The following is a 26,696-nucleotide window of genomic DNA, read 5'->3' as shown; positions in this document are numbered from 1 at the left end:
AAGCAGCTCAATCTCGCTGTTTCGCGCTCATTATGATAAGACGGAATTGACGTTGTTCTTATCATAGCTTGGTCCCATCATCATCCAGGTTGTTCTCGACACCTCAACGGGCCTTTTGACTTCCATATGGGAAATCAACGTTTTCAATATTAAAGTGGATCCTGTACCGGCGACACCGACCCGCGATCGGCACCGAAACCCGATTCATAGTCCAAGGCCCATCATCGAAACTTGCGTCATACCCACAGCCGTCAATGCGTTTATCCCTCTGCTGTTTGCTTCGCGCCACCAACCAGACCGCTCAAGACCACTTACTAAGGATTGCAGGCTCGTTATCGGGACCCACGATGACCGACTTGACGGGTCTCCGGCAACCTCGGCGACTTGCGAGCGCTCAGGGGAATGACGATGTGCTCCGCCGAATTGTTTGACGGAGGCTTTCTCTAGCTTCTAGACTGATCTGCAGCCCCGTCTTCGATGCATGTATAAATTCATCTGCCGTCTTGGCTTTCTGAGGTGTCATTCTGTACTGTAGATCTTACATCATTAGACCCTAGACCCTTACTTTAATCGTCAACTATCACCATTCCAACACATCAATGACTTCACTACCATCAAACTACGGCGACCGCCCGGTTGCTGTGCTGGGAGGCGGCGTACTCGGCCGTCGCATTGGTAAGTTCGGTTCACTCCTGAGCACACTTCTTGAATGATATCCTGACACACCAAATCAGCCTGCACATGGGCATCCGGCGGCTACAACGTCCAGGTCCGCGAGCCCGACTCCAAGCAACACCAGCCCTGCCTGGACTACGTTAAGCAAAATGTCGACACATACCCAGCATCAGGCCGCAAGCGCGCCGGAACCGTCCAAGTCTTCACTGATCTCGAAACCGCCGTCGCAAATGCCTGGCTCGTAATCGAAGCCGTCCCCGAACGGATCCAAATCAAGACGGACACCTTTGCCGACCTGGAGGTCCATGCACCCGCGGACGCCATTCTCGCCAGCAACTCGTCATCGTACAGATCCTCAGAAATGCTCGGCAAAGTGAGGGATGAAACCAAGACGCGCATCATGAACACGCATTACTACATGCCCCCGCACAACATGGTTGTCGAGCTGATGACGGACGGATTCACGAACCCGGAGATTTTCCCGTTCATGACGGAGAGGCAGAAGGAGGTTGGAACGAGACCGTTTACTGCGCGCAAGGAGTCTACCGGCTTTGTTTTCAACCGGTTGTGGGCTGCGATTAAGAGAGAGACGTTGTCGATTCTCACTGAGGGCGTGTCGAGCCCAGAGGAGATCGATACGCTATTCTACGAACTCAGCAAACACGGCAAGGGCCCTTGCACGATGATGGACGGTAAGTTTGCATTCATACGCAAGTTTTCCGCAGATCAAGTAGCTAACGAAATCACAGAGGTCGGTCTCGACACCGTCGCCTTCATCGAAGACCACTACGTCAAGGAGCGCGGCCTGTCTCCCGAGAACACAGTCGACTTCCTGCAACGCGAGTACATCTCCAAGGGCCGTCTCGGCAACAAGTCAGCAAAGGGCGGTCTTTACCCCCACCTCCCCAAGGTCATCGCCCTTGACCTCGGCTTGGCCAACGAAAACGACGCTTCGGCCTCTGGACAGGTTCTCCAACTCTCGTCAGAGGGCAAGCTAGAACGTGTTCTCGTCGATCGGCAACACGTCCCCGACGGCATCGACATTGACGCCAATGACACCCAGCGCATGATTTGGACCTGTATGGGTACACCAGGCAAGCAAGACGGCGCCGTCCTTTCCTCGAACATCGATGGCACAGACGTCAAGTCCCTCTTCGAGCCTGGTACCATCAACACGCCCAAACAACTCGTCATCGAACCGGCCTCGAAGAAGATTTACTTCTGCGACCGCGAGGGTATGAAAGTCTACCGCTCCAATCTTAACGGAAGCGACCTCGAGACCCTCATCATTGGCGGCAACGACGCTTCTGATTTGAAGACTTGGTGCGTCGGCATCTCCGTCGCGCCAAAGCTGGGCAAGTTCTACTGGACCCAAAAGGGCGCGCCAAAGTCCGGACAGGGCCGCATCTTCTGCGCGAACATTGAGATGCCGGCGGGCAAGACGGCTGAGACGAGAGACGATATCGAGTGTTTCCTTAGCGACTTGCCAGAGCCGATTGACTTGGAAGTTGACGAGGAGACACATACTATTTTCTGGACTGACCGTGGAGAGATTCCCAAGGGCAACACGCTCAACCGGGCGAATATCGACCCTATGACGGGATCGTTGTTGCTGTCTGAGGGGTCCAGGAAGTATGAGATCTTGGTGAGACATCTCAATGAGGCGATCGGTGTCAAGCTGGACCAGGAGAACGGACATGTTTACTTCAGCGATCTTGGCGGCAGCATTTATCGCTGCAATGTGGATGGATCTGAGAAGAAGAAGATCTTCTCTGACGATAATCGCACTATCTCCGGTATTGCTGTTCTTCGAATTTAGACTTGGTCATTTCAGAGCAAAGGATAGAAGATGGTTTAGATGGCGTTTTGGGTCATGGGAGTTGTTCTGGCGAGAGTTGTGTATAGAAGCTATAGATCGATATCCCGGCTTGGGCGGTTGTCTTGTCAATTGAAGTTAATTAACGTAACTACGGCCTTTGCTGCGCCTTTTCATCCTTGCTTCCCATCACCAGCTTCATATTCCGTTCTCACACCATCCAGCAAGATTCAACAGTGCTCCCATAATCTCATTTTCGTTTGTAGAAAACAACACTCACACCACACATATCCCATCCCAACTTCTCGACTTGACCTTCTGCATCCCTCTGAAATGAGATAAGGTATGAGGTCCAGTCACTTCTGTCGAGACCACGTCTCAAACATTGGTCAGCGCTCTCCAGAAGATAACACCATACGTCCGCATGATAATGCCACAAATAGTACTCCTGGTCCGCGAGACCATTGACTCTCATTCGAAGACCAGTTGATGAGGTTTCCGGGCCAGCTTTGATGTTGAGAGTGGCGATGTCCAGGTTCTCCATTACATACTCCCCAGTGAAGTCGTCCAAGGGCGGAGTAGGCGTACCCATCTTTCTATGTTCCTCGAGAGGCAACTGAAACAGCCTCTTGAACGTGGTCTTGTAGAGAATGGATGCCTGATGCGCAGTGAAGACAAAATCCACGGTTGGCTTCAGGCTGTACATCGCCTGGAGGATATCCTGGGCAATCCAGTCGGTAGCGTCAGAGAGGCCAGTACCGTTGGATAGGACGACAATAGCAGACTGAGTCTTTGGGATAAGATACAAGGAACACGTATACCCGGGAACGTCGCCTTGATGGCCGTAGACGAGTAAGGATTCAGAATTGGTCCCGAGAACTGGTGAGAGCAGGCTTCGATTAGGGGAGATTAATCCCAGCTTCGAGGGGGTTTGGTGATAGCACCACCCGGTGCAGTAGTCGCCATCCTCAACAGAGCTCGGATTGGCCATATTGGCGCGATCAAAGATTGGTGATCTGTGACGAATGGGGTTGACGGTGCTTTTCTCATCAAAGGATGCCAACAGGCTGGAACACCACTTGAGCAGATCATTCACGGAGCTGCGGAGTCCTCCAGAGCCACCGTTCATAGAATCCGCAGATAGCTCGGTGGGTGCTATTTTGCATAGCGAGCCGTCTGTCAGACACATGTATGGCGTAGCAATGTTGTCGTCGGTCTTGTGGACGCTGCGAAAGGCCGTTGTCCGCTTCATCTCTAGTGGGTCGAACAGCTCTTCCTTGAGAAAGTGTCCCCAGGTCTGGGATCCAGAAATCCGTTCAATTATTGCACCGGCCAATTCGAATAGGGCGTTGTTGTAGTGGAAGTCTGTTCGAAATCCGAACTTTTTGGGCAGGGCGTTGACGACATTGACAACCTCGCTTTTCGGAAGGAGGATACGCCCGTCCATGCCCTGAATTATTTCGTCTAGACCATGAAGGCCAGTCCGATGAGAGCAGATATCTCGAAGCGTCATGCCATTGAGCATTGCATCTTGATCATATCGACCATACCCTGGAAGAACTTGGGCCACTGTTGTGTCCCAACTCAGCTCCTGACGTTGGACGAGAATGTCTATAGCGGCAGAAACGAAGGCTTTCGAAAGGGATGCAATGCAGTACAGAGTATCGCTGTCTGGTGTTTGGCCAGTCTCATTGTTGATAATGCCCCGATTGTGTCTAAAGACTTCTTTCCCATGATGGATGACGCCCATCGACAAAGCAGGCTGATGTGTGATTTCCAGTATTTCCTCCACTACGCCACGACGTGACCGGATCACTTCCTCGATTTTCGCGGTCATGGTTGCGGGAACTCGCTGAGGGTAGCTACTGGTAGAGCCCTGCAGGGGACGAAAGAGGCGGCCGAAAAGGTCACACATAAGAAGTCTTGTTAACGAAAGATCAGGAGAGGGTGAGAATTTGGACGGGGTCGGGATTGCCACTCAGAACCTTGCGTTTGGTGCGGTCGGAAATCATTGTCTGCGTGAGAAGGAGGGGAATGTCCCAATGATGGGTAGGTAGGTATTGCCTCTTACAGGGATATTTGTTGTGAATTGTAAGACAGGCAGGTGGCACCAGATCATCAGGCTGCGTGGCTGCCTGTGCATACCTACCTTGGCTTCAGAGGAATGATTGCTGTGTGTTCATAAAAGTACCTATACTTGACCCCAATGGAAGGAGCATGCAGTTCGGGTACGTCAGCCATCCAATCAGACGAAATTATTCCAAGGCTTGGATCACAGTTTCTGACAACCAGCTGGCTGCAGTTATGATATCTCAGTCCTGATGCACATTCAAGGCAGGCTGCGAATATTCCATCCCCTCAAATTGTCCCAAATGCCCGAAGGCACACGCATCCACAGTGTGACATTATTGCCGTAAAAGGTGTGCGGGGCTCCAGTCAATGAAAGAAGACTGTCAGTTACGCTTCACCAATCAGAGTCTGTGTGGTTGATTGAGATCAATTGCAGGAACCTAGAACAGCCATACAAGATAGCTGTGGTCTGTTTCACCCGCGCCCGATGAAATTATATGATGACCTTCTCGATGTAGCTTTGTGTCAGATTCGCCGAGCGGTGTGGTGACACAACACCCACAACCAACAGGCTACGTGTTCCAACATGTTCCCGTGCATACGGAAGGATGGCAAAAGCAGGATGCATTAACGCATACCATCGGCAAACAGCTCGGAGCGTGATGTTGGCCAGATGCTGGAAGAGAGCTCTCAAGGCCTTCTGATCTATTTATGAGCATGATACCACACAGAGGGATACTTAAGCCTCGGGGCCTGTTTTCGAGGCTGTGAAACTCTCAAGCGCCAATGTTTCGCGGTCTTCCATCAAAACTTCGCCCCTAAAACTTTGTCAGCTTGAATATTTCAACATCATCACGCAACATGGTATCTAGCAACCCAAATGAAGATCAGAGATCTCAGCCGTGGAAGAAATGGGTAAAGGATGAGCTCGAAGCTCGTCGGAAGGCTGCGGAGATAGCCGCCAAGAAGGAGAGTAATGCTGCGAAGCCGAAGCAGCCCAATCCTGATGAGGACGACGACGATGATGAAGACGACGACGATGACTTCGTCAACAAGGCCGGCTGATTTAAGTGAGTTTTAACACCTTACCCTGCATCCCATCAGTGATTAATCACATTAGATACTCAGCACCATACGAAGCTTGGTTCGAGGACGTGTCGCATATTGATAGGAATGAAATTTATCCGTGACATTCTTTCATGGAGAAACACTCTTTACTCTAATACATGTGTTGTCCAAGAAGATTGTTATGACTTGATAGCAGCGGAAAGGGGGAAGATATAAAAACTCTCATTAATATCATAAAGTCTTCCGGAAATTGCACAGTGAATTCGTTTCAATCAAATGAGTGTGGAGCTTCCTATTATTACCCAAAGTTGAAAGTCTCAAGCTTCCTAGAGTTCAGAAAATATAATTGCTCTGATTTCCATGCTCTCTCGCCCATGCGATCCCTCAGGGGCGTCTTCCCAGTCGAAAGAGCAATGAGGTGTACCTGCGAAGCGTGCTTGTTAGAAAATATCGAACCACGTGCATGCTAGGTAAGACCGCAAGACTCGATACCAGAAGCAGAACTTGACTCATGGAAAAGAAGAATTCTAGAAGGTACTCACACATGGCCGTTTCGTTACCCTCCCTTTCTCCCTCAGAGTCAAACATTTTGATGAGAAGCACGTCGTCCGCTTCCATCTTGCTGGCGAACCACCACTCGTGGTTAGGGTTGTGGTAAATTTGCAATGTCTCGCCTTCCCAAACGGATGAGACAAGATCAGCTGGTGTATAGTCTCCAGGTCTGGTCGATCTGTAGTCGCACAAGCCCAAAGGACGGATTTGACATGGGAAGCGGAGAGCTCGCCATATGCTGTGATAGGGTCTGTCAGATCTAAAGACGCGGGCTGGTCTAGATCAGCTTACTTGACTACTTGCACGCGCTGAGCCAATAGCTGGTCTGCGTCATTAGGAAAGTTCTTCCTCACTCTCTTGCGAACGCTATTGGGGCTTTGATCTACGAAGAGTCATGTCGTCAAAGTCAGATCTTTCGAGCAGGTTTGGGAGACAGTCTAGGGTGACTTACCGACATGACAGTCAATGGATGGCCCTAGAATCTGTTGGTTCTTGAGGAGGGTAGTGTCCGTGTTGCGACCTGGTTTCGAGCGTCTAATCTATATTGCGTTACACTTGATATCTTGGATGAACGACAGACTGAGCATACCGTCGTATCGAATATGAGCACTCTGTGAGCATTATATCTTCGCATGAGAAATTCCTTGGCTTCGGCATAGTAACGAGACTCAATCTCGTCTAAGTCCTGGAGTTCATCAGAGGATAACGAACTGGGAAAAGTGGCGAGCTCGAAACCCTGAATATCCGTGCTAAATTCACCCCGTCGATTAATGATATCAGTAATCTTGACGACCTGTGGATCGATAACAATGTTTGTCTTCTGCGCGTCCGAGTCTTGGACATACTTCGGGCGGACCGTTATTTGATACGGCTTTTCTGTTCCATAGAGTTCAAGCCGCTTCAGGTATCCGATCTTCCCTAGTGTTTTATGGTCTTCCTGTGTATCCATTTCACGGAAATAGATAGGTGCTCCTGCGGAACAAACTGCGAACGAATTTTGAGAGACTGGGCGGTTGCTGCCGAATTCTGTCTTCGAAAAGATACCATTTTTAAGTAGGAGGGAGAAGCGAAGGGTCTTCAGAAAGTTCCAGCGTGCACTTCGGAATGGAATGTATTGGGAGTCCAAATGACCCTGTACATTGAGGCTTAGCGAGGCTACCATCGGGTCTAAGGGACTCTGCAGCAGGTGTGGCAGCAACTAGACTTTATGCGGGTGTGTTGCTGAAAGAGGAAGGAGGGTGTCAATGACTTTTGAATTGCAGAGGAAATCAAGCCGGGTATCAGTGACATGGGATGGGTTGAGTTCATGTAGGCTCTGGGCTTCGCCGGAATCCTATGACGTCCCCCCTCCCCCGGTTTTCACGGTGCATGCAGCTGAGAAAACGCGTTTCCACTGCTTGACTCGTAGATCAACATGGATTCTGTGCATAATTTTCTACTTTCTCGAGAAAAGAAGAAGAGTAACGTATTCAGACGACGATGAAGGTAAATCGGCGACACTTTACATAGCGACATCATCTATCAAGCAAATCTTGGAATAGTGATGTATGATCTTTCGATATATACGTAATTTTGCCGAGTTTTTCTTTCTTTTCGTGCTTAAGTTTAAAGGGGTGGAGGCGCAGGGCGCGATATCATCTATCCCTAACTACCTTAAAGTACGTTAGATATATGGCACTAAATCATTGAGTAGATCCTCGGTCAATGTGACTTCGGAATGTCCCGTTTCCTGGAAATACAGTTCCTCTGCCCTTATACGGTTCTCTCCGGCCTTGAGATCTCCAAGTTCATCTTGAACCAGCGCAAGCTTAAACAGAGACCAGGCTAATCTCTTATTGTCGGGTTCCGAAAGTCGCTCCTCGAACAGTACGACTGCCTGTTGCAATAACGATCTAGTGAGTGATGTCAGTCAAGCCTGCCTTGTTTGAGGCTTCAAATAGATTAGAGCAAACCTAGCAAACTCCAAGTTTTCCTTTCCCCCCAATTTATGATAGCAATGAGCTAGCATGTGTTGTGAAATACCCGTATCTGGGTGGTCGCCATGTTTCTCAGCTCTGGTTCCCCAAGCTGTAAAGAATAGATCACAGGCATCTTTAAGATTGCCCTCCAATAGCCTAAGATGTGCGAAGTTATGTTGCGCCAATGCCAATCTCGGAATGGATTCTTCAGACACAGAGCCGTATTCGATGGCTTTCTCAAAGCACGAAACTGAACCCGCAATGTCCCCTTGCTGTGCTTTTGTATAGGCCATCGTTTGGTATGTTAGACAGAGGGAGTGTGACATAGGAAGACCGCGTTCTTCCAAACTCATCTTTAAGCTCAAGGCCTGGTTGTTGTACCTTGAAGCCTCCTCAAAATTGCCGAGGCGGTTATGGGCTGCCGCCACATTGTTATAGGCATTTGAAAGTAGTGCTAGGGGCTCCGAAGGCTCAGAGTCCTCCGTTTCGGAAACGTAGCGCATGCTGAAGATGAGTGCGTACTCGAATTCGCGGAGGCCCTCCCTGAGTCTCCCACTGTCGGAGATGATGGAAGCATGGAAGGAGAATATCTGTGCTTTGGTGAACAGAGAAACTTTGCCTGTTCCGCACAGCGTCCTTGCTGCGTCGGTGAGGTCTCGTCCGACCTCGAGTAGCCCACGGGCCCAAGAGTAGATGCCGCCATCTAGATACAAGCTAGCAAGGTTCTCGATATCTTGAATATCGCAGTTGTAACGATTTATGGTCGTCTTAAAAGCTAGTACATGTGCTATCAATGATGGGCAATTTGGATTTGTGTCGTCCAGTTCAGCGCCAAAGACTGACTGGCGAGGGAAATACTCTCGAAGTTGGCCGGTAACCCACTGTGCCCTTTCTTTCAGGTGTTCTGGGGGCATACGTAGGATGACTTGTCTCTTGACCTGCGGATGCATCTCGTAGAAATCGCCATCTTCTTTTGATTTGTTTATGAGGGAGTATCGAGTCAAATGATTGAATTGTGCGCCATCGCTGTTGTAAGTTAGACGGCTCCTTGAGTTATTTCAAGGGTTCTGTGCCTTAATCCAGGTGCTGACTTACCTAGCCAAAAGTTCTTTTATTTTCTTCACCAGGAAACCAGGAATTCGATTGACATCGAGTAACGATAAATTCTCGAGTACCTTCTTCGTCGGATCGTTGAGGTTCTTGAAGGCGAGGTTGAGAAAAGTTGCCAGATTGCGCGATGTCGACATGTCCCAGTCATCCACCGATCGGCTATTCATAAATTGGTCCAAAAACTCTTCTGCACTAAGGCTCTCGGTCACCATGAAGGAAAGCATTTGATGTAATGCCAGGGGCAGCCTGCCTGACTCTGCAAGAATGGTCGCCGCCTCTCTTGGTCCAACACTCCTTCCGTGATTCCTCATAAACTGATTAATGTACTGAAGTCCATCATCTTCAGATAGACTGGAAACTTCAAGGTTGTGGCGGACATAGTCGGAAATCTGCCATTGTTTATCTTGGCTTGTCACAAGAACGGAGCCCTCGTCTCCCGATGGCCAGTACTGCTGGAGAAACTCAGGGGTTGGCCCCATGTCCGCACCGTCTAACACAAGAAGCCACTGTTTTCCTGCCCCGAAAAGACTAGATATTAGCGCCAGTATTGAAAATGAAAGTACGGGATATTTGGAACCTGTTGTGCTAGTACCTTCGTTCTCCAGCCAGTTTTTGACGCTTAGTACGTCTGCCTCTAAGCCCGCAGGCTCATAACCGAGTTTTCTCGCAATCTTCATGAATCCATTGCATATGTTGACCAAATCTTCACATTGTATCCAGAAACAAGCCTTGTATGAAGATTTATGCTGATGGGCGTAGGCTAATGCGAGCTGCGATTTGCCCATCCCACCAAGGCCCCATAAAACGACAGAACGCAGACCAGGAGTTTGGTCATGGTCTGATTCAGTAAGAGGACCAAGGTAGGTATGTAGTGCTTTCAACTCTGCCGATCGCCCAGTGAATGTGATGCCGCTGGGGGGGAGTGTATGCCTGAAGCTGCTAGATCGAACATACGCAAGCCGGCTGAGAGACTCTTGGGGTGGATCTCGGTTCATTTGTTCGACGGCTGATTTGATCTGATTCAGATCCTCTTGTATAATATTTTGACGTTGTTGCTCCGAGGTGATTCGGTATGCTTTTGTAGCTTTTTCTGCCGCTGACTTGAGAGCATTCATGGAATCTGAGAGCCCATAAAGGTTACGAAGAAAAAGAACCCTCCGGTAAAACCCTGTCAAATGATGTCGAGTCAGATACGTGCCAGTTTTTCGCTTCATTGTGCTACTAACGCTTGGCGACAGATCGTCTTGGAGAGAACATTTGGAGAAACTGCCCACTACAATCGAGGTAGTGTTTGTAGAAATTCAACACAACCCCTTCAAGCTCTGGATTATCTGCCATTATCGACTTGAGATTTTCTCGGCATGGCAGAATCGAAATTAAGCCATCGTAGTACCCGAGAACGGTGTCCAAATATTGCTTTCTCAAGCTCACGGCCTAGATGATACCACTTTAGCAATGTCGTTCATTCAGATGCAATGAAAACCAAGGGATAACTAACATCAAGAAGTAGAATCATGGCCCCCCACATGCATGAAGGAATGCCTAGACTAGGGGCAACGTACTCAACAGCTGCTACTAGAGGGCTAAGCCGCTTGACCACGGTTTGGAGAAACTTCCATGATCCTTCGAATTGGAGAGCTCCCCGATCCTCTTTGAGTGTTTCTAGCTGGTCTTGAAAAACAGCGAGAGATCTACATTCCCGCAAACGGCAGAGTTCTTCCTCGTAGAGCTGCTTTTGCAGTAGCTTCAATGGCCCTTCCCAGTCCTGGCGTTGATTGATTTGAGTCATTGTATGCGAACAAGGCTGAGCAACAATTTATTGTGCGAAATCGGTGTCCAAAAGTTGAAGGGAGAATTGGTATTTCCTGCGTATAAATCCGAATGGAAATACTGCATGGCTTGGTGCGGGGTTCGTTTGCGTAATTACTGGTTTGCAGAGGAACTCGATCTGGATAAATGGCTGCCAAATAGCGTGAGAAGAAGAGAATCCAATGCAACAGTGAGTAGCATTCTCTCAAATTAGTTGCTTAACTTGATAAGAGGAAAGCCATGACTGCAATTACTTAGGAGGCCCCGTTGATTAAGTCCTATTAGATAGCTTTAGGTTCCGTATGTCGGATTAGAAATCCAATTCGACCGCGGCATATAGCCGACTGCGCAGGGGCCAATTAGGGGCCCTATTTACGATTATCGTAGCCAGCCTAACCTACGGTTAGAACCTCCTTTTTATACCTACTACGTAGATATTTAGATAGTTTAATTAATCTCTTTATTAACTACGGTTCGAACTAACTACCTTATAATAGGGATATTAATACTAATTAGTAATTAAATTCTACTATTATAAATCGGTAAGGTATCTCGTTACGTAAAAGAGACGACCTCTTAATACTATATAAGATAGGAGATTTATACTAATTAACCTTACGGAAGTAAATAAAAAAGGAGGTAATTATTAAATACCGCACGGAATTAAGTAATCGTAGCCCTTTACTACCTACGAGAGGTTAACGTCTACTATATTAAACTATACTAATCAATAGAACCGCTTAAGTAACTAGTATTTCGCTATTACTTTAAGTAGCTTTTTTTATTAAATAACTTCCCTACGGCTAGCCCGCGATTAGAAATTAACTAACTAAATTAGTAAAAAGAATTCCCTATATAACGACTACCTATTTAATTAACTAATATAATAAACGGGCTTAATAATACGGTATAAAAAGAGTACTGCGCGATTTAAAAAAAGGATCCTTAAGTATAGTAGTCTTTTTAATAAGTATAATAGCTATTAATATAAAAGTTATAAAGCTAAGAAATCTATAGTATATAAAAGGGTTTATTATTATAAAGATCTTATAGATCTAACCTCGAGGCCCGCAATTTAAATAGCCTCCTCGTAGCCCCCTTAGCTACCCCCTAAGTATTCTATAAGAATATAGTTAAGGGGACGGTCCGACGAGGGAGGAGGGGATTTAAAAATTATAATAACCTCGAGCTACGAGTATTATGAGTATTAGAGGTTAGCCTAGGGAAGGAGATAGCTAGCTTAAAGAGAAAAAGAAAGTTATTAGTTTAAGAGAGGGTAAGCGACCTCTTATTAAAGTCTAAAAAGAAAAAAGAGAATCCTTTAGAGGGCCGTCGAGAGGCCCCTTTTTATATTATTAACTCCCAGCGCGAGATTATTAATTTCGAGAAATTAACTAAGTAATAAAAAGAATTACTAGCAAACGATAATTACTAAATTAGTATAATTAGCTTATAAAAAAGACTACCTAGGAAACTATAAAATAGGGTACTAAGAGGCCGTAAAAAAAGGATTTTTAAGGTATTTAACCTTAGTTAGTACGAGCGTAAATCGTAATAAGTATTTTTAATAACTGCGCGACTTTATAAAAAAGAGGACTTAACTTCGCTAATTATACTTAACTACCTATACGGCTCCTTTACGAGCTACTTAGCGTCTATTTTTAACTATTATTATAGAATACTACCCTAGAGGAAGTAGGTTAAGGAAGGAAGTAATTTAGAGATTATAAAGAGCACGAGGCTTATAAAGCTAGAAGTATTTAGAAATAGTAAAAATCGGTAACTAATAAAAATCCCGAGACTAATTACTTCGTCTTCTTATAGTAATATAAACGTCTACCGCTACTAATAAAAAAGGGACTACTAAAACCTACCTTTTTATACTAAATAAAAAAGGGGATCTTAATAAGAACGATAGCTAGCGATCTAGAGGGCTAATAATAGTTACTAAAGATAATAAAAACGAGAGTAGTAGCGAGACGGTAAAAGGAAGCGGGAATCGCCTAGACCCTAACGAATTTATTAAGTAGTAAAAGTACGGGTTTATTATAGCTAACGCGCGGATTAGATATATTTTTATTAAGATTAAATACGCTAATAACTACTAATACGGGTATAAGCTAGAGCACGACCCCTAGTAAGTTAGAGTAAAAAAAAAGAAAAAGAAACCCAATCCTAAATAGAATCCTAATCCCTTATAAGTAAGTAAATATTAACCCGGACTATTAAAGAACGTAGATATATAGAATCGTAGATTAGCCTAACGGCGAGTAAATTAACGTAATATTAATCTATTTAACTAAGGTCTATAAAAAAAAGGGGCTATAGGGGCAACCCCTATTTTACGAAATTATAAACGACCTTAGTTATTAACTAAATAAATAGTTCGTAAGCGCAAGCTTAAGAATTATAAAAGCGGTTAATAAATTCTTTTATAAGCGAGGGGTACTACTAGCGCAATTATAATTATAAAAACCTTACGAAATCCTAGTAGCGACGATTATAAAGGAGGAATTCGTAATATAAACCTAAGTATAAATCGATAGGGCGTATAATTACTTTAACGAATTTAGAAAAAGGGTGAACGACCCAGATTTCCTTCCTATAATTACTAATAGTAATCTATCGTCGTAAAAGGATATATAGAAGTAAAATATAGTACTAGAAGTATAATAATCGATAATTCTACTTATTTCGATCTATAGCTCGTTACTACTATTAATACGAAATTTGGTACTAATCGGCTAGTAGGAAAGGAGGTAGACTACCCGAAGTTATTAATAATACGTAGCGACGTAAGGATCGTATATAAATACTAAAAATATAGTAATAAATACGAGGTAATTTATAAATCTTAAAAAGATCTTTTTAAGAGAAAAATTATACTTTAAAGGGAAATACGAGGTCTTATAAAAGACCCTAATAATATTCTATAACTATTATAAAAAAGTCGGGATTAGAGAATACTAATACTATTTGGTAATTAATATCGTACTCGTAAGTAAGGCCTCTAATTATTACTACGAAGCGGTGCGTAATTTTAATTAAAATAACTTTCTTAGTATTATTAACGCAATCCGAAGCCGCTTTAAGACCTATAATAAGAATCTAAAGCTCCTATTTAAGCTATAAGCAATTTCTTTTGTATTTATAGCTAGGATAATAGAGGGTAAATTATAAGTAAAAATCCTCAAAAAGCTTATTAATCGAATTAATAAGCTAGTAAAAACCTAGCTAAATAAGGGGATTAATAAGTAAAAAGTCGGATATTTTTATACCGTAGTCTAGCGCGTTCTAAAAGCGAAAATAACTCTATACTAAGTACCTAAAGACTACGAGACGCTCTATTTAAAGCTAAGATTTAGTTTTAATATTAAGGCGAGAATATTATACTAAACCTACCTCTAGGCGTACGACGGCCCTTACTAATAATATTAAGTTAACCGAATATATAATAAAAAAGGAAAGGAAACTAGGTACGGTAATCGCTAGTAAGGAATCCTAGATTCGTTAAATAAGTAGAGATTTAACTCGCGAGTAGGGTAACAGAAAAAGTAGTGTTTTATTTATAAAAAGGATAGATATTAATTAAGTAACTACTCCGAGGAAGAGCGTATTAAATTATATAAATAATATAGAAAATCGAGGGTAGTAAATAGCAAAACTAGCCCTTATTAATTTAACTAATTCTTTATTATATATAAAAGTAGATCCGGGGGTATAGAACCTAGCGAAAGTAGCTAATTTAGCGGCCTAAAGTACCCGTACCTTATAAGAGATTCGGAAGATAAAAAAGATCTTACCCCTTATATTAACGAATTAGATTATAATAAAGTCGACGATATTAACTACTCTTTCTTCGCCCCGTTAGCCTCGGGAGGATATACGAGGCTAAACGAATAAAAAGTAATAAAAGCCCTTAATAAGTAGGCTTTTATTTATAGATAGTAAGGGAAGGTCCCTTAAATAACGGATATAGAGGTGGGCGAAAGGACGAATCTAATAGCGCAAAATTCTACTCTCTTAATATTTAAAAAGAAGAGACATAGTATTAAGTAATTTTAAGGGTAGTTAGAGGGGCCCTTTTTATACTACTTAAATTACTTAAATACTAAGCTTATATAAGTATTCTATATAAATAAAAGGTACGGCTTAGATAATTTCTATAAGATTATCTTAGATACTGGGGCATTATAATAGTTAATAAGAAAAAAAGGGTAATTCTAAGCGCTATAGAAAATCGTATTAGTAACGCTTAATACGTTAATAATAAGTATTACGAGGATTAGCTTCGGCCTAGGTAAAGAAATCGTTACCCTAGGTATAGTAAAAGTAGAGACGTACTTCGGAACGATAACTTTTTATATCTTACTCGTTAATACCCTATTTCTCCTATATCTAAAAGATATAGATCGACTAGGTATTATATTCGATAATATAAAGAATAGAATCTCTAGCCGTAAGTACTTCGAAATAGTTAAATAATAATAGGGGCACGCGTTTATAAGGCTTATTAATAATACGAAGTCGATTAATTACCTAACGGAAAGTAAGCTTAGATAATTATACTAAAGATTTAGCTACTTATTAGTCGCGAGGCTATATAACTTCCTAAAGCATTTAAGTAATAATAATATCGAAATAGGGGCGCTAAAGTAGTTAACGAAAGTATATTACTAATACTAAATAAATATATAGAGCCTACGTAAATTTAAATTTAAATTACGGGATAAGCTTAACTTTAATTAGGAGATCGTAGTTAATATCTTCTACTTAAATAGTCGACCGGTCTTATATATAATCGACGAGGCTATATTATTCTAAGTAGGGCAATTCCTATAGGATTTATAAGTAAAAATAGTATAGGTAGCTCTATAAAAAAGCTAAATTAATATATATTAAGGACCGCTAAATAGTATTAAAACTAACGCTAATATTAGTTTTAAGTTAATAGAATTTAAAAAAAATACGACGGCTTACGGTATATAATTAAAAATCGTACCCGTTAAAGCGTATTATAATATTAAAAAAATAAAAAGGGCGTACTAATAATTAAAAAGAGCGTTTAAAATTATTAAAAAGGAAAATCCCGATTCCGATAATAACGAATACCTCTAAACGGTATTTAAATATTATAACGATACTATAGGGCCTAACGGGCTTATACCGACGCTTCTAATATTTAAAGTATATTTAAAAACGACCTTAGCCTCGCTACCGTTACTAAATATAAGCTAGCGAGCTTAAGTAATTAAAAAAGTAATACGGGCACTGCGCGAGGTAAGTATAAAAAAGTAAGTTAATAAGGTAATTACTATATATAATAAGCCTAATATAGGGGTTAATTTAAATATGCCCCTAAATTCGGATATACGAGTATAGCGTAAAATCACTTAATAATAGGCTAGGCTATATAAATTAATTTCTGTTAACGAGCGTTCTTACGTAGTTATAAAAGATCGTAACTAGTTACTTAAGGTATTAATTATAGTAATTAGACTATATTATATAAATCCTATCGAGGTAATTTCTAACTTATAAAAAGAAAAAGAGCTAGGGGAAGCTATATAACCCGTAATAGAGGTATAAGAAATTATCCTTAATAAAATCGTCGTAGTAATACTAATAAACGACGAGGAAAAGGAAATTACTAAAAGGGCACTAATACTACTAGCAAGACGTTATAAAAGACTACGGTAACAAGCCCTAACGCAGTAATTTATTATTAGTAACGAGGTAATTAATACTTTTTATATAATAAAAAAAAAAGCTAATTTCGAGCTAGCGGTTAAACTACGTAAAGAAGGCGTAATTATAACTATTAAAAAGCCGTATAAAGGATTAGATCTTATCGAAATAAATACTCTTCGCAATCGAGGGGTCTATCGATTTATCCTATACGACTTAAAAAAATATATAAACCTCTATATATTTAAATTACGAATAGTTTATAAAATTAAAGGGAAAAGAACACCCTAGCTATACGAGAAGTCTAAATACGTAATTTAGAAATATAGCGACGTTAAAAAGGCAACGCTACTTATATAATCGCCTACTATATAGCGCTATAACTAACGATTAATAATAGTACTAATAGTATTATTACGGAAAAAGGGATACGAGATTTAGAGCTATAATATTACCTAGGCCTATACCTAATTAGCTATAGGGCTTATAAAAAAAATCCTAGCCTATTTACTAAAGGAAATAGCTAGTAAGTACCTAAAAAGCACGATTATTAAAGTGCTTAAGCTACTATATAGGCTCGCAGAATCGGGCACCTATTAATAAGCTACCTATTACGATTTCTATATTAATTAATTATTAATAATTACTTCTATATATAACCCGTACTTACTAGTCGCGGAGTACAAAAGCGACTAATTTAGGATCGTTAGAATATAAACTAACGATATATTAGGCCTATTTAATATTAACTTTATAAAGAAAGAGGATAAGGAGCTTTAAAAAGCAGGATTCGTAGCGAAGCTAAAAGAGGTCCTTATAATAAATACCCCCCTAGTATTTAATAGCGGGATTCTTATAATTAAAAAGAAAACCGTCGTTTTTTAATAAAAGGGGTAGGGCGAGAAAATTAAACTCGTCGATCCGAATATAACTAATATTAAAAAGCGGTATAAGGCTAAGCTTATATAAGGGGTATATATTACGAGTATTTATTAGCCCGAAGTAACTTTTAATTATACTAAAGTAATATAAGCTATAAATCTAACTAAACGAGACGTTAAGGTACTTAATAAGTAGCTTAAGTAGTAATAAACGAATCTCGATCGAGGTCTTATTTACTACCCGATCGACTTTACGACTAATAAGCTTTACGTCTTCGTTAATAAGTTATTTATAAATAATAACGACCTTATTTCGTAATTAGGGTATATTATTATCCTAGCTAATAAGAGTATAAGTAAGAACGAATTTACTATATATAGTAATATAATCTACTACTCGTTAATTAAAAGTAAGCGGGTAATAAAAAGTATATTAGTATTAGAGGTTTATAGTATAGTTAACGGCGTTAACCTCTCCTATACGATTTTAATAATACTAAAAAAGATTACCGATCGAATTAGCCTTTTACTTATTTTAATAGTTATCTATACTAATTCTTATTCGCTATACGAATACCTCGTTAAATTAGGAACGATAAAAGAAAAGAGGTTTATAATTAATATTATAGCCCTTAGGTAATTATATAAAAAGCACGAGATACTCGAGATCCGTTAGATTAATAATAAAAATAACCTCGTAAACGCTTTTATAAAAGCAGTACTAAATAAGGGATTAGAGTAATTTATAAGTAATAGAAAAGTTATTATATAAATAGAGGGATAGGTTATATAAAAAAAATAGAGAAAAGGGGGAAAAGGAGACGACTTAGTAAACGGGCCCGAGGTCGAATTATACCTCTAACCGTAGTAGTTAAATTAATAAAAAAAAGAGAAAGTTAGTATTAGATTAGAAATCTAATTTGACCGCGGTATATAACTAACTACGTAGGGGCTAATTAGGGGCCCTATTTATAATTATCGTAGCTAGCCTAACCTACGGTTAGAACCTCCTTTTTATACCTACTACGCAGATATTTAAATAGTTTAATTAATCTCTTCGTTAACTACGGTTCGAACCAACTACCCTGCAATAGGGATACTAACACCGTGATACAACACGTTACGTCCGTGGTCGTAAACTTTGCAGGAGCGAAAGTCGAAAAGGCATCGGAAAATCTGGAAGCGCTGATTTTATTGACACAGTGGAATTGTTTTTATGCACCGTCTTTCTAATACTGTAGTAGATCTTCTGACTTTTGCTTTGTGCCCGACCTCAGCAATCAAGTAGAGATTCAAAGATAAACACCAATTCGACAAGTCCCGCGCATGCAGTGAGATGGTACGACAGCTCCGCCTGACTACGAGGATGGAAGCGGAACGGCACAAGTCCAAGCTACCATGCGGGCTTCCGGTTAATTTGGTATGTGAGCATGGACTGATCGATACAGGCATGTGAACGCTGATGGCTGGTTGGTTAAATATTGAATATGTGGCTGATCACACGACGCCCGATGTGCCAGAGGGTACGTCTCGACGAAAAAGGATAGATGATAAGTCACATAACTTGAAAGCTGACACACTGCCTTCCCTTACTGATTGTGGTGGCCAACGACGTCTCATGTAATTTGCTGACACGGTGACATCAGGCAACGGCATAACCTCACACAGCTTTTGGAACTCCGACGTGACGGGGTTCTCGATGGCGGACCACTATGTGAGGGGAAAGGAGCCTGGGTAACCCTGGTGGTAGCCATGAGCAAAGATGGACAACTCATAATATGGATAGTGCTCTAAACTGGCAAATCCCTAGGAGCGGGTGGTATATATACTGGAAATCAGCCCCTGCTCTAGCCCTATCTCACATTCACTATGGTCCTCTTTGCGTTCTGCGGTCACTTTTATACGAACCTTCCACCGCAATATCTGATATGGCTTCCAAATTTGTGGTTCAATGGGTCACATCCGATGTCTACTCCTTCGCACTCCCTGTGGCTGATGACCCATTCCGTCATCATGCTGGGGCTAACTCTCACAACCATCATACAATGCACCCATGGGGTGATGAGATTTCTGTCGGTACCAAAGAGTTCGATGCATTATATGCCGAAGGAAACAACAAGTACCTTTACCATCTCTGGTATTCTGATCAGCTGACGCCTTTCATGGCGACTGAAGTCTTGAAAATCGAGACACTCTCAGCCGAGCTCTTGGCTAAACTCGGCTATGTGTTACAAAAGATGCTCAACTCCAATATGAGGACTGCTCTCGGCACGCCAGAAGGGAAGTTCGTTGTTGCCAGTATTCAGTCTATTTTGGACGACGCTACCAAGGTGTGCAAGGACCCTATCTTCATCAGACTCAGTGCGACATCAGCCAAGGACAGCTTCGCAAACGGAGCACCTACTGCCAAGCCGGATCCTCTTCCGCCCACCGCTGAAGTTGTTCTCGGCCGTCTTCTCACAAGTGGTAGGGTTGCTGGCCGACTGCTGGCTCTTGCGGACGGAGTCTGGAGCGAAGACCCAGGTGAGGCCTTGGTAGTCGAGCGATGGTCACCGGAAATCAGGCTTGAACATGAGCTCCGTGTCTTCTGCTACAAGGGGAAAGTCACTGCTGTCAGTCAAGATATTTGGTGGGAAAAGAAAGGATGGCGTGAGCGCTACTCGGATGGCCTCGTGGAAGCCGTGGTTGATGTATGGAATAACGTCAAAGGCCACATTCCCTTTGACACCTGCACCATGGATGTTTTGGTGACCCCGCCGAGTCAGGATAGTATTAGGTGGGATGCCAAGGTCATCGAGTTCAACGGTTTTGGGCCTCATCTCAATACTGGCAGCGACTTGTTCCACTGGACAACCGACGCTAGTATTTTGCAGGGCGAGAGCGATGAGATCACGGTTCGATTTGTCGATGATTGGGAAAACTCCGAAAGCGACACAGATACCTTAGCTGTAGGAGATCTCACTCTTTCGGATACAACGACGGTGGAAGACAGCGAACCAGATTGGATGATGCTGGAGAAGGAGATTCAGGAAAAGTACGCAGACGACGGCAAGAATGAGGCTAGGCTCGAGCTTCTGGAGAAGAACAAGCTCCCTCTTGGTGGGCGCTGGTGTAGTGCTTATTGATTTCTATTTCCTTCCATGGATGCGGAAAGCCAGGTTTCCTGTTATCATATTGAAGACCCAACAACGTCTGTCACCCTAGTCCACCCACCCTTAAATCAAATATTTCATGCAAAGTGAGTGACATAAATGTTGACTCTACATGATGGAGGGGGTGGGTAAGCAAGGAGTGAGCAGTAGACCCATGTCACTCACACGTACCGGTACCACAGCACTGAACCAACGCCCAGTTCTGCTACAGGGGGCCTTGGTGCGCCGTACAAGGCTAAGCACAAGGGGTTTCTTGTTGGCATTGTCTATGTATATGACCTTGAAAAATACACCCGAGCCCCTCCTCTGTACCAGCTGCGTATTTTGTTCAATCTTTAACTGACGGCACTCCATCCGGGCCCGGTGGATACGTACAAAAGCGTTTTAAGGGATCCGACAAACGATCCACTCACATTGAAGTATTCCAACATTTGCATCAAGTTCCTATGTCTCCGACCTTAATCAACGGAAACCCGTTACCGCAAATATTGTATGGTACGGCAAGAAGACGACACAAACCATGTCCTGATATTGGGACCGCACTCAGCGTGGGATATCGAGGCATCGATACTGCAGCTGGCACTATACATCATGACGAGACACTTGATGGTCAGGCCACATCGGCTTTCCTTCTTGCACAGACAAATGAGCAAGATTCGGTCGGACGAGGTGATCTTTTCCTTCAATCAAAGTACATTCCAACCCCGAAGTCTGCTCATCTGAGGAGTACAGGCCAGGAGCAGCCAAACACTGAGGCACCTGCTATCCTCGCTTTGGAAAGTGTCATGGGAAGCTCGACTCGACTGAAAGTAGATAGCATTGACTGTTACTTCGTCAACGCCTCGAGGACCCCCACTAGAACAATCATGGAAATCTGGCCCGCTCTGGAGCAAGTTGTGGACCGTGGGGGCATCCGATATCTCGGCCTTTCGAACGTCAAGCCGCAAAAACTGCGCTCAGTACTCAAGAACTCGCGTATAAAACCAGCATTTGTGCAGAACTGGTTTCGCAAAGAGACAGGATACGATCATGATGTGGCCGTCATCTGCAAGGAGGAAGGCATTGTCTATCAATTATTTGGCATCTTTGACGCTAGCAATTCATGGCTGTTGGACAGCCTGCCGGTGCAGTACAGGGCCCAGAGAAAGCACATCAGCGCCCACGAAGCTCTACTACAGCAGATGGTCGAAGAAACAACAGCATCCGGCTGGAATATCTGTGTTCTCGATGGCACTACCGACAAGGATCACATGGCTGGAAACCTCGCCGCTGTTGAACAAGCAGACAACCGGAGTGCAGATAAGAATGGAATACTTCTTGAGCTTATCGGGTGGAAATGACGGCCGAAGATCTGACCAGAAGAGAGGACTGAACCGCAAGACTTTTTCACGCACTTCGCGTACAGCGCACCGGCATCAGCTTCAAATGCTCCATGATATTGTTCGTAGTCATGCCGGTCAATTTTGACGGTCTTGTTCTGTCAACCACTGAACCTTTATTTTGCCCACTTCAATGCAATTTTTCCTTTCCCATGATCCAGGAGAAACTGTGCCGCGACGCGAGCGAAGTTTGTGGCTCCTATCATCAGCGGAAACAGTTGGCTGAAATCAGCACACTGGTGAACACCCGAAATGTTGTTCCAATCCAAAGTCTCTTCCACCGCCGCAATAAACAGTCCAAGCGCAAGCATGCTTCCAAAAAGCTGCCCTGTAGAGATAGTAACATCTACCCGCTGATTCTGGCGAGTCGAATTAGGCGTTGGGTCGTTCACGCCGCCAAAGATACGTTGATTCATGTTGATGTTGTTGTCGAGACTATTGGAAACCCAGCTTATGAGTATTATCGCCTGGGCGACTAGCAAGAGTGTTGACACTAGAAGACCCAAGATGAAGCCTGCGCTGAGGAAGAACCGAAACCACCCAAATAAAGCCACAGACGTGAAGAAGAACGCCCTTTCCTGGCATACGGTGCGCTCGAGCTTCCCAATGCCGATGAACAAAAACCATATGCCGTATGAAGAAATGATAGCGTTGAGAAGCATATCGCCTGCGGTTCGAACACGACGTCGTGGAGGTTCTCCGACACCATTTTTCGACAGGACGGTGGAGAAGGCCGATCGATTCTGCAAGGAGGAAATGCAGGCACCAGCAAAACAAAAAAGCAGGGCAATGTAACCTTCAATTGTTTTGAGCCCCTCGCTCGGTCTACTGGTAATGAACATGAAGCCGCATGTCATGGCCAGCTGGTACGTGCTGTTGGCGTCCTGCATCCCTTCGACAGCAGGCTCATAGAAATTCTGAGCCAGTATCGATGTACACCATTGGAGGTAAACGCCGATCCTTACGCCCAAGCCATAGATGTCGCTATTTCCTTCGAAACCGCTTTCGCAGGTCATGTTGTCAGCCGTGTGAAATGCCTTCCAAAGGCCAGTTTGGGGCGGGTGTCGGGATGGAGCTAAAGGGGATATTCAGTGTCACGTTGCTTGCCGCAAAAGAGCGCTGCGTCTGGGCCAAGCACTTATTTATCAGAAGGCAGGCCAGCCGGCCTCGCATATGTGATGCAGGCTGACCACCCGGTTCCGATGAGGGTGACACACCCTCCTGCACTAAGATGGAGCGCAAATCCTTAGAGAGGCAGTATTTCATGCGCCACGTTGCCTTGCCAGCGTATCCCATCATCGAAGTAGTTATATTGGAGAACGCATTTCAAATTCAAGACAGCAACTATATGACGCTTTTGTTTCTCGAAGTGCATATTATCATGCCTCGCACTTCGCTGCTTTAGATCTCATCGCTTTTCTTATATCGAAGTTCTTCGAAGTCTCGATTAAGTCTTGTTTCCAGTTTCTCCGGCCAAACATGATAGCCATTGGTAGCCATGTAATTCTACACAACATCTCCTATGGAGAACAATGATGAGTCCAATTAGCAGCAACTACTGATATATAGCCACTTCTTTAGCCAAGGTAGTCTCATTAGTTGTTGTGATGAAAATAGACCTTAAGGAACATCAACCTTTTGTAATAATCATTCAAATCCTTCTTAAACCCTCCTACGGTTTTTGTTTTCTTTCACTACCTTACGAAAATTCATATCTTGAAGTCAGGCCATTAGCCTCCTTACACACCCCGGAACTCTTGAAACAACCATGCACTGAGACGACGAGGCAACCAATTTTCTCACTGCACCGATGCCTCATTCAGACATCTAACACGCAACCCGGCCTTTTTATCAAGCACCGAGGGCTAATGTCTCTTCTCTAAGAGTGGAAAACCTGGCCCATCAAAGACTAGTATTGAACTTCCATGAAGTCTACCTTGGCTATATAATGCTCCAAGAGTTGTAAAATTCCATCAGGGCGTTGGTGTCTGGTGGAACTGTACGGCAAGCAACGTCGTGAGGACTGTTGGGGGCCATCCAACTCTGGAGTTATGCGAACAGTAGCTGGTTGTGTGCTACCTTAGTATGTACTTCTTGGTTGCGCACTTGTGTTTGCCCGCTTCACATCCCGGGCGGAAATCGACACCTGATGCAGCCCTGAATGGGAGAGGTTAGCGTCTATCGCATGCGATAACTGCGCCACTGGGCAATGTCGGACGTGCTATGACCATGGCCTCACTCATTGGTATGATCATTCAATATTGTGCTACATGAATTTGGTACGGAACAAGGACTTTGTGCATAGCTGATGACCGCACGTGTGGCTGTAATCGAAGCTATCCCCAGAGAGTAGGAAGCTGTGCGCGTTGATATGGCTATTGTTAATCTGTATCTTCAATCTTCAATCTTAAGTCTCTCGAATTACTGTCACATTCCTTTGGCTACATATGTCTACAATCCAAGCAATGCATTGAGATCAACAACACTAATGCTAACCTGGTTGGTGCTGCTAGGAGGCAATCTTCCACCGCCAATAATAGCCAACTTGCTACCATCATCAAGCACCGCCAGAGCACGAGAGTAAGCATTGGGTTGAGGAACAGCATACTCGACCCAAGCGCTAGCATCACCCAGAGCCCGGTTGACGAAGATGTTCGATTGGCTGCCGCCGCTAAGCACGATGGTACCGTTGACGCCACCGACAGGGGACCAGACAACGTAGGGGGAGCTAACGGGGCGGGTGCCGGAGGTGGAGATAAGCGAGATGCTGGGGGCGGCGAGGATGTTGAGCGGGTCGGCCGTGAGGCGGTAGTGTACGCGGCAGCCATCGGTGCCGCAGACCTCGTAGGCGAAGATGAAGTCGTCGTTGGGCAGCTTAGCGATGACGGGCATGCCAGGGCGTGCCTCGTAGGCGTTGTCATCGTGGACATCGTCGACGATGGCGCTCCAGGTCTTGAGGTCGGTGGTGGTCTGGTGGGACAGCTTCTGGCCGTACTTCGTGTCGCGCTGGTCGGCGTAGTAGATGATGAGCTCGCCGTTGTGGAGCCTGCGTGAGGAGGAAGTGGTTAGCAATTACCCTAAGATGAACGTTTCGTGAAGCTAGACTCAGACTTACAAGAAGTGAGGCTCCCAGACGGGGGTCAGGCCGTTGTTGGGCAGGGCCTCGCCTCCGCTGGCAACACTGCTGAGGAACTCCCAGTTGGCACCGCCATCAGTGCTGACGTAGACATCGATCTTGGTCAAGCTCAGATCCGTCGGGATGCTGTTACCAGCGAGCAAGATAGTGCCGGCGGGATAACCAGCGAACGCCTCCGGAAGCTCGTAGAGGAAGGGCTGGTAGCGCAGACCCCAGCCATTGACGGTGTCCTGAACACGGCCGATCTCAGCCCAGGTGGCTCCGCCGTCTTGAGAGCGGTAGACGGGGAAATAGACGATGGGAGGCTCGGGGGAGTAGTTCTCCCAGGTGGCGATCAGGTCGCCCGAGTCCAGCTGGATGGTGCGAGCGTACAGGACGCGGGGGTCAACCCAGCCAGCGTTTGACGGCGGGGAGAAGATGACATTGTTCGAGATGGTTCCGGTAGCTTGACGGGCCTCGACTGGGGTTGGGACGGGGCTCGCGACAGCCTGGTAGGAGAGCAGACTGGCAATACCAGCAACGGCGGCTCCGAGGAACTTCATGATGTGTTTTTCCGAACACTAATCTCGTGGAAAATTTGAGAGATGACGAGGCCGACGGCGAGAGAGTCAGGTGCCTTGGAGGAGGACGAGAGACGGCATTGCTCGAGCAGCGGGGTATGTTATATACGCCGCCCACATTGAGCTTCGAGTGAGGGGATACGATGTCAACGCCAAGACAATGTCAACCTGATCATCATCAATAGCTTCGCAAGCTCGGAGGAAAGCTTTCCTTGATTTCGTGACTCGTAAACGAGTGATGGTAATCCACCCCCAAGACGGTAGGTTGGCCGTGTTGGGGTTAGCTGACAGCACATGCAGGTCCGACACCGTGATCATTGGCGCGTATGGTGTGTTTTGTTTTCGCAGACAGCAATGTGACCTCATAGAAAGGCCGTCACATCGGTCAAAAGCTCGCCGAGGGCAGTGTCACATTCCCCGCGTCTTAGTTCATTGCCGTTGAGATCTGGGGATTTGTGTGGGGATATCCCAGCCATGTTTATGGGTGATTGCCGAAGCTTAAAGACGCGCGCCAATGAGGTTGACTGTTCTTCGGATCCGGCCGGGGATCAGCAAAATTGAAAGACTTCACAAGTATGGAGTACACGTGCAACTGACAGTTTGGGTTCTTGAACTGCAACTTCCAAGGCCTAAGGTTTTGTGAAGGATTTGGTAGAAATTCGTTTAAACGTGTCTCTTTGGGCCCAATTGGCAATCAGACCCGCAAATGGCGTAACCTCACGATGCCGCCCTTGGGATCATGCGATGCCCGTCACACCACAGGAGTAGGTCGGTCCGGACCGGGGTAACGAGACTGTTGAGCCGAGGTATCGGGACAACGCAGTGCAGTTGGTTTCTGGCAG

The 26,696-nt window shown here is 44.5% G+C and overlaps 8 protein-coding genes across 8 annotated transcripts; 4 read left to right on the top strand and 4 right to left on the bottom strand.

Annotated features, from left to right (window-relative positions):
* Positions 1-599: 599 nt before the first annotated feature.
* CLUP02_14096 (3-hydroxyacyl-CoA dehydrogenase) lies at positions 600-2,494 on the top strand (the record flags this gene model as incomplete). Its single annotated transcript, XM_049293029.1, has 2 exons — positions 600-675; positions 735-2,494. The coding sequence occupies 2 exons, from the start codon at positions 600-602 to the stop codon at positions 2,492-2,494; spliced, it is 1,836 nt and encodes a 611-aa protein (XP_049150175.1).
* Positions 2,495-2,741: 247 nt separating this feature from the next.
* Positions 2,742-4,328, bottom strand: CLUP02_14095 (uncharacterized protein; the record flags this gene model as incomplete). The annotated part of the gene is made up of 1 exon (XM_049293028.1): positions 2,742-4,328. One exon carries the CDS (start codon positions 4,326-4,328, stop codon positions 2,742-2,744), a length of 1,587 nt encoding a protein of 528 aa, XP_049150174.1.
* A 380-nt stretch (positions 4,329-4,708) lies between these two features.
* On the top strand, positions 4,709-5,626 carry CLUP02_14094 (uncharacterized protein; the record flags this gene model as incomplete). Its single annotated transcript, XM_049293027.1, has 5 exons — positions 4,709-4,719; positions 4,794-4,888; positions 4,949-5,032; positions 5,133-5,220; positions 5,434-5,626. The coding sequence occupies 5 exons, from the start codon at positions 4,709-4,711 to the stop codon at positions 5,624-5,626; spliced, it is 471 nt and encodes a 156-aa protein (XP_049150173.1).
* A 329-nt stretch (positions 5,627-5,955) lies between these two features.
* CLUP02_14093 (methyltransferase CmcJ) lies at positions 5,956-11,038 on the bottom strand (the record flags this gene model as incomplete). Its single annotated transcript, XM_049293026.1, has 10 exons — positions 5,956-6,053; positions 6,172-6,419; positions 6,473-6,563; positions 6,633-6,720; positions 6,771-7,358; positions 7,860-8,073; positions 8,134-9,165; positions 9,235-10,417; positions 10,476-10,683; positions 10,748-11,038. 10 exons carry the CDS (start codon positions 11,036-11,038, stop codon positions 5,956-5,958), a joined length of 4,041 nt encoding a protein of 1,346 aa, XP_049150172.1.
* An 8,634-nt stretch (positions 11,039-19,672) lies between these two features.
* Positions 19,673-20,752, top strand: CLUP02_14092 (uncharacterized protein; the record flags this gene model as incomplete). Its single annotated transcript, XM_049293025.1, has 2 exons — positions 19,673-19,764; positions 19,927-20,752. 2 exons carry the CDS (start codon positions 19,673-19,675, stop codon positions 20,750-20,752), a joined length of 918 nt encoding a protein of 305 aa, XP_049150171.1.
* Positions 20,753-21,225: 473 nt separating this feature from the next.
* Positions 21,226-22,119, top strand: CLUP02_14091 (uncharacterized protein; the record flags this gene model as incomplete). Its single annotated transcript, XM_049293024.1, has 1 exon — positions 21,226-22,119. The coding sequence occupies one exon, from the start codon at positions 21,226-21,228 to the stop codon at positions 22,117-22,119; it is 894 nt and encodes a 297-aa protein (XP_049150170.1).
* A 46-nt stretch (positions 22,120-22,165) lies between these two features.
* Positions 22,166-23,454, bottom strand: CLUP02_14090 (uncharacterized protein; the record flags this gene model as incomplete). Its single annotated transcript, XM_049293023.1, has 3 exons — positions 22,166-22,250; positions 22,288-23,233; positions 23,349-23,454. 3 exons carry the CDS (start codon positions 23,452-23,454, stop codon positions 22,166-22,168), a joined length of 1,137 nt encoding a protein of 378 aa, XP_049150169.1.
* A 1,155-nt stretch (positions 23,455-24,609) lies between these two features.
* On the bottom strand, positions 24,610-25,836 carry CLUP02_14089 (glycoside hydrolase family 93; the record flags this gene model as incomplete). Its single annotated transcript, XM_049293022.1, has 2 exons — positions 24,610-25,204; positions 25,274-25,836. The coding sequence occupies 2 exons, from the start codon at positions 25,834-25,836 to the stop codon at positions 24,610-24,612; spliced, it is 1,158 nt and encodes a 385-aa protein (XP_049150168.1).
* Positions 25,837-26,696: the final 860 nt, after the last annotated feature.

The sequence above is a fragment of the Colletotrichum lupini genome, chromosome 7 (genome assembly GCF_023278565.1).
Source record: "Colletotrichum lupini chromosome 7, complete sequence".
Classification (NCBI taxonomy): Eukaryota; Fungi; Ascomycota; class Sordariomycetes; order Glomerellales; family Glomerellaceae; genus Colletotrichum; species Colletotrichum lupini.
Note: the sequence above shows the minus strand (reverse complement) of the source record. Positions and strands in the feature narration are given on the sequence as shown.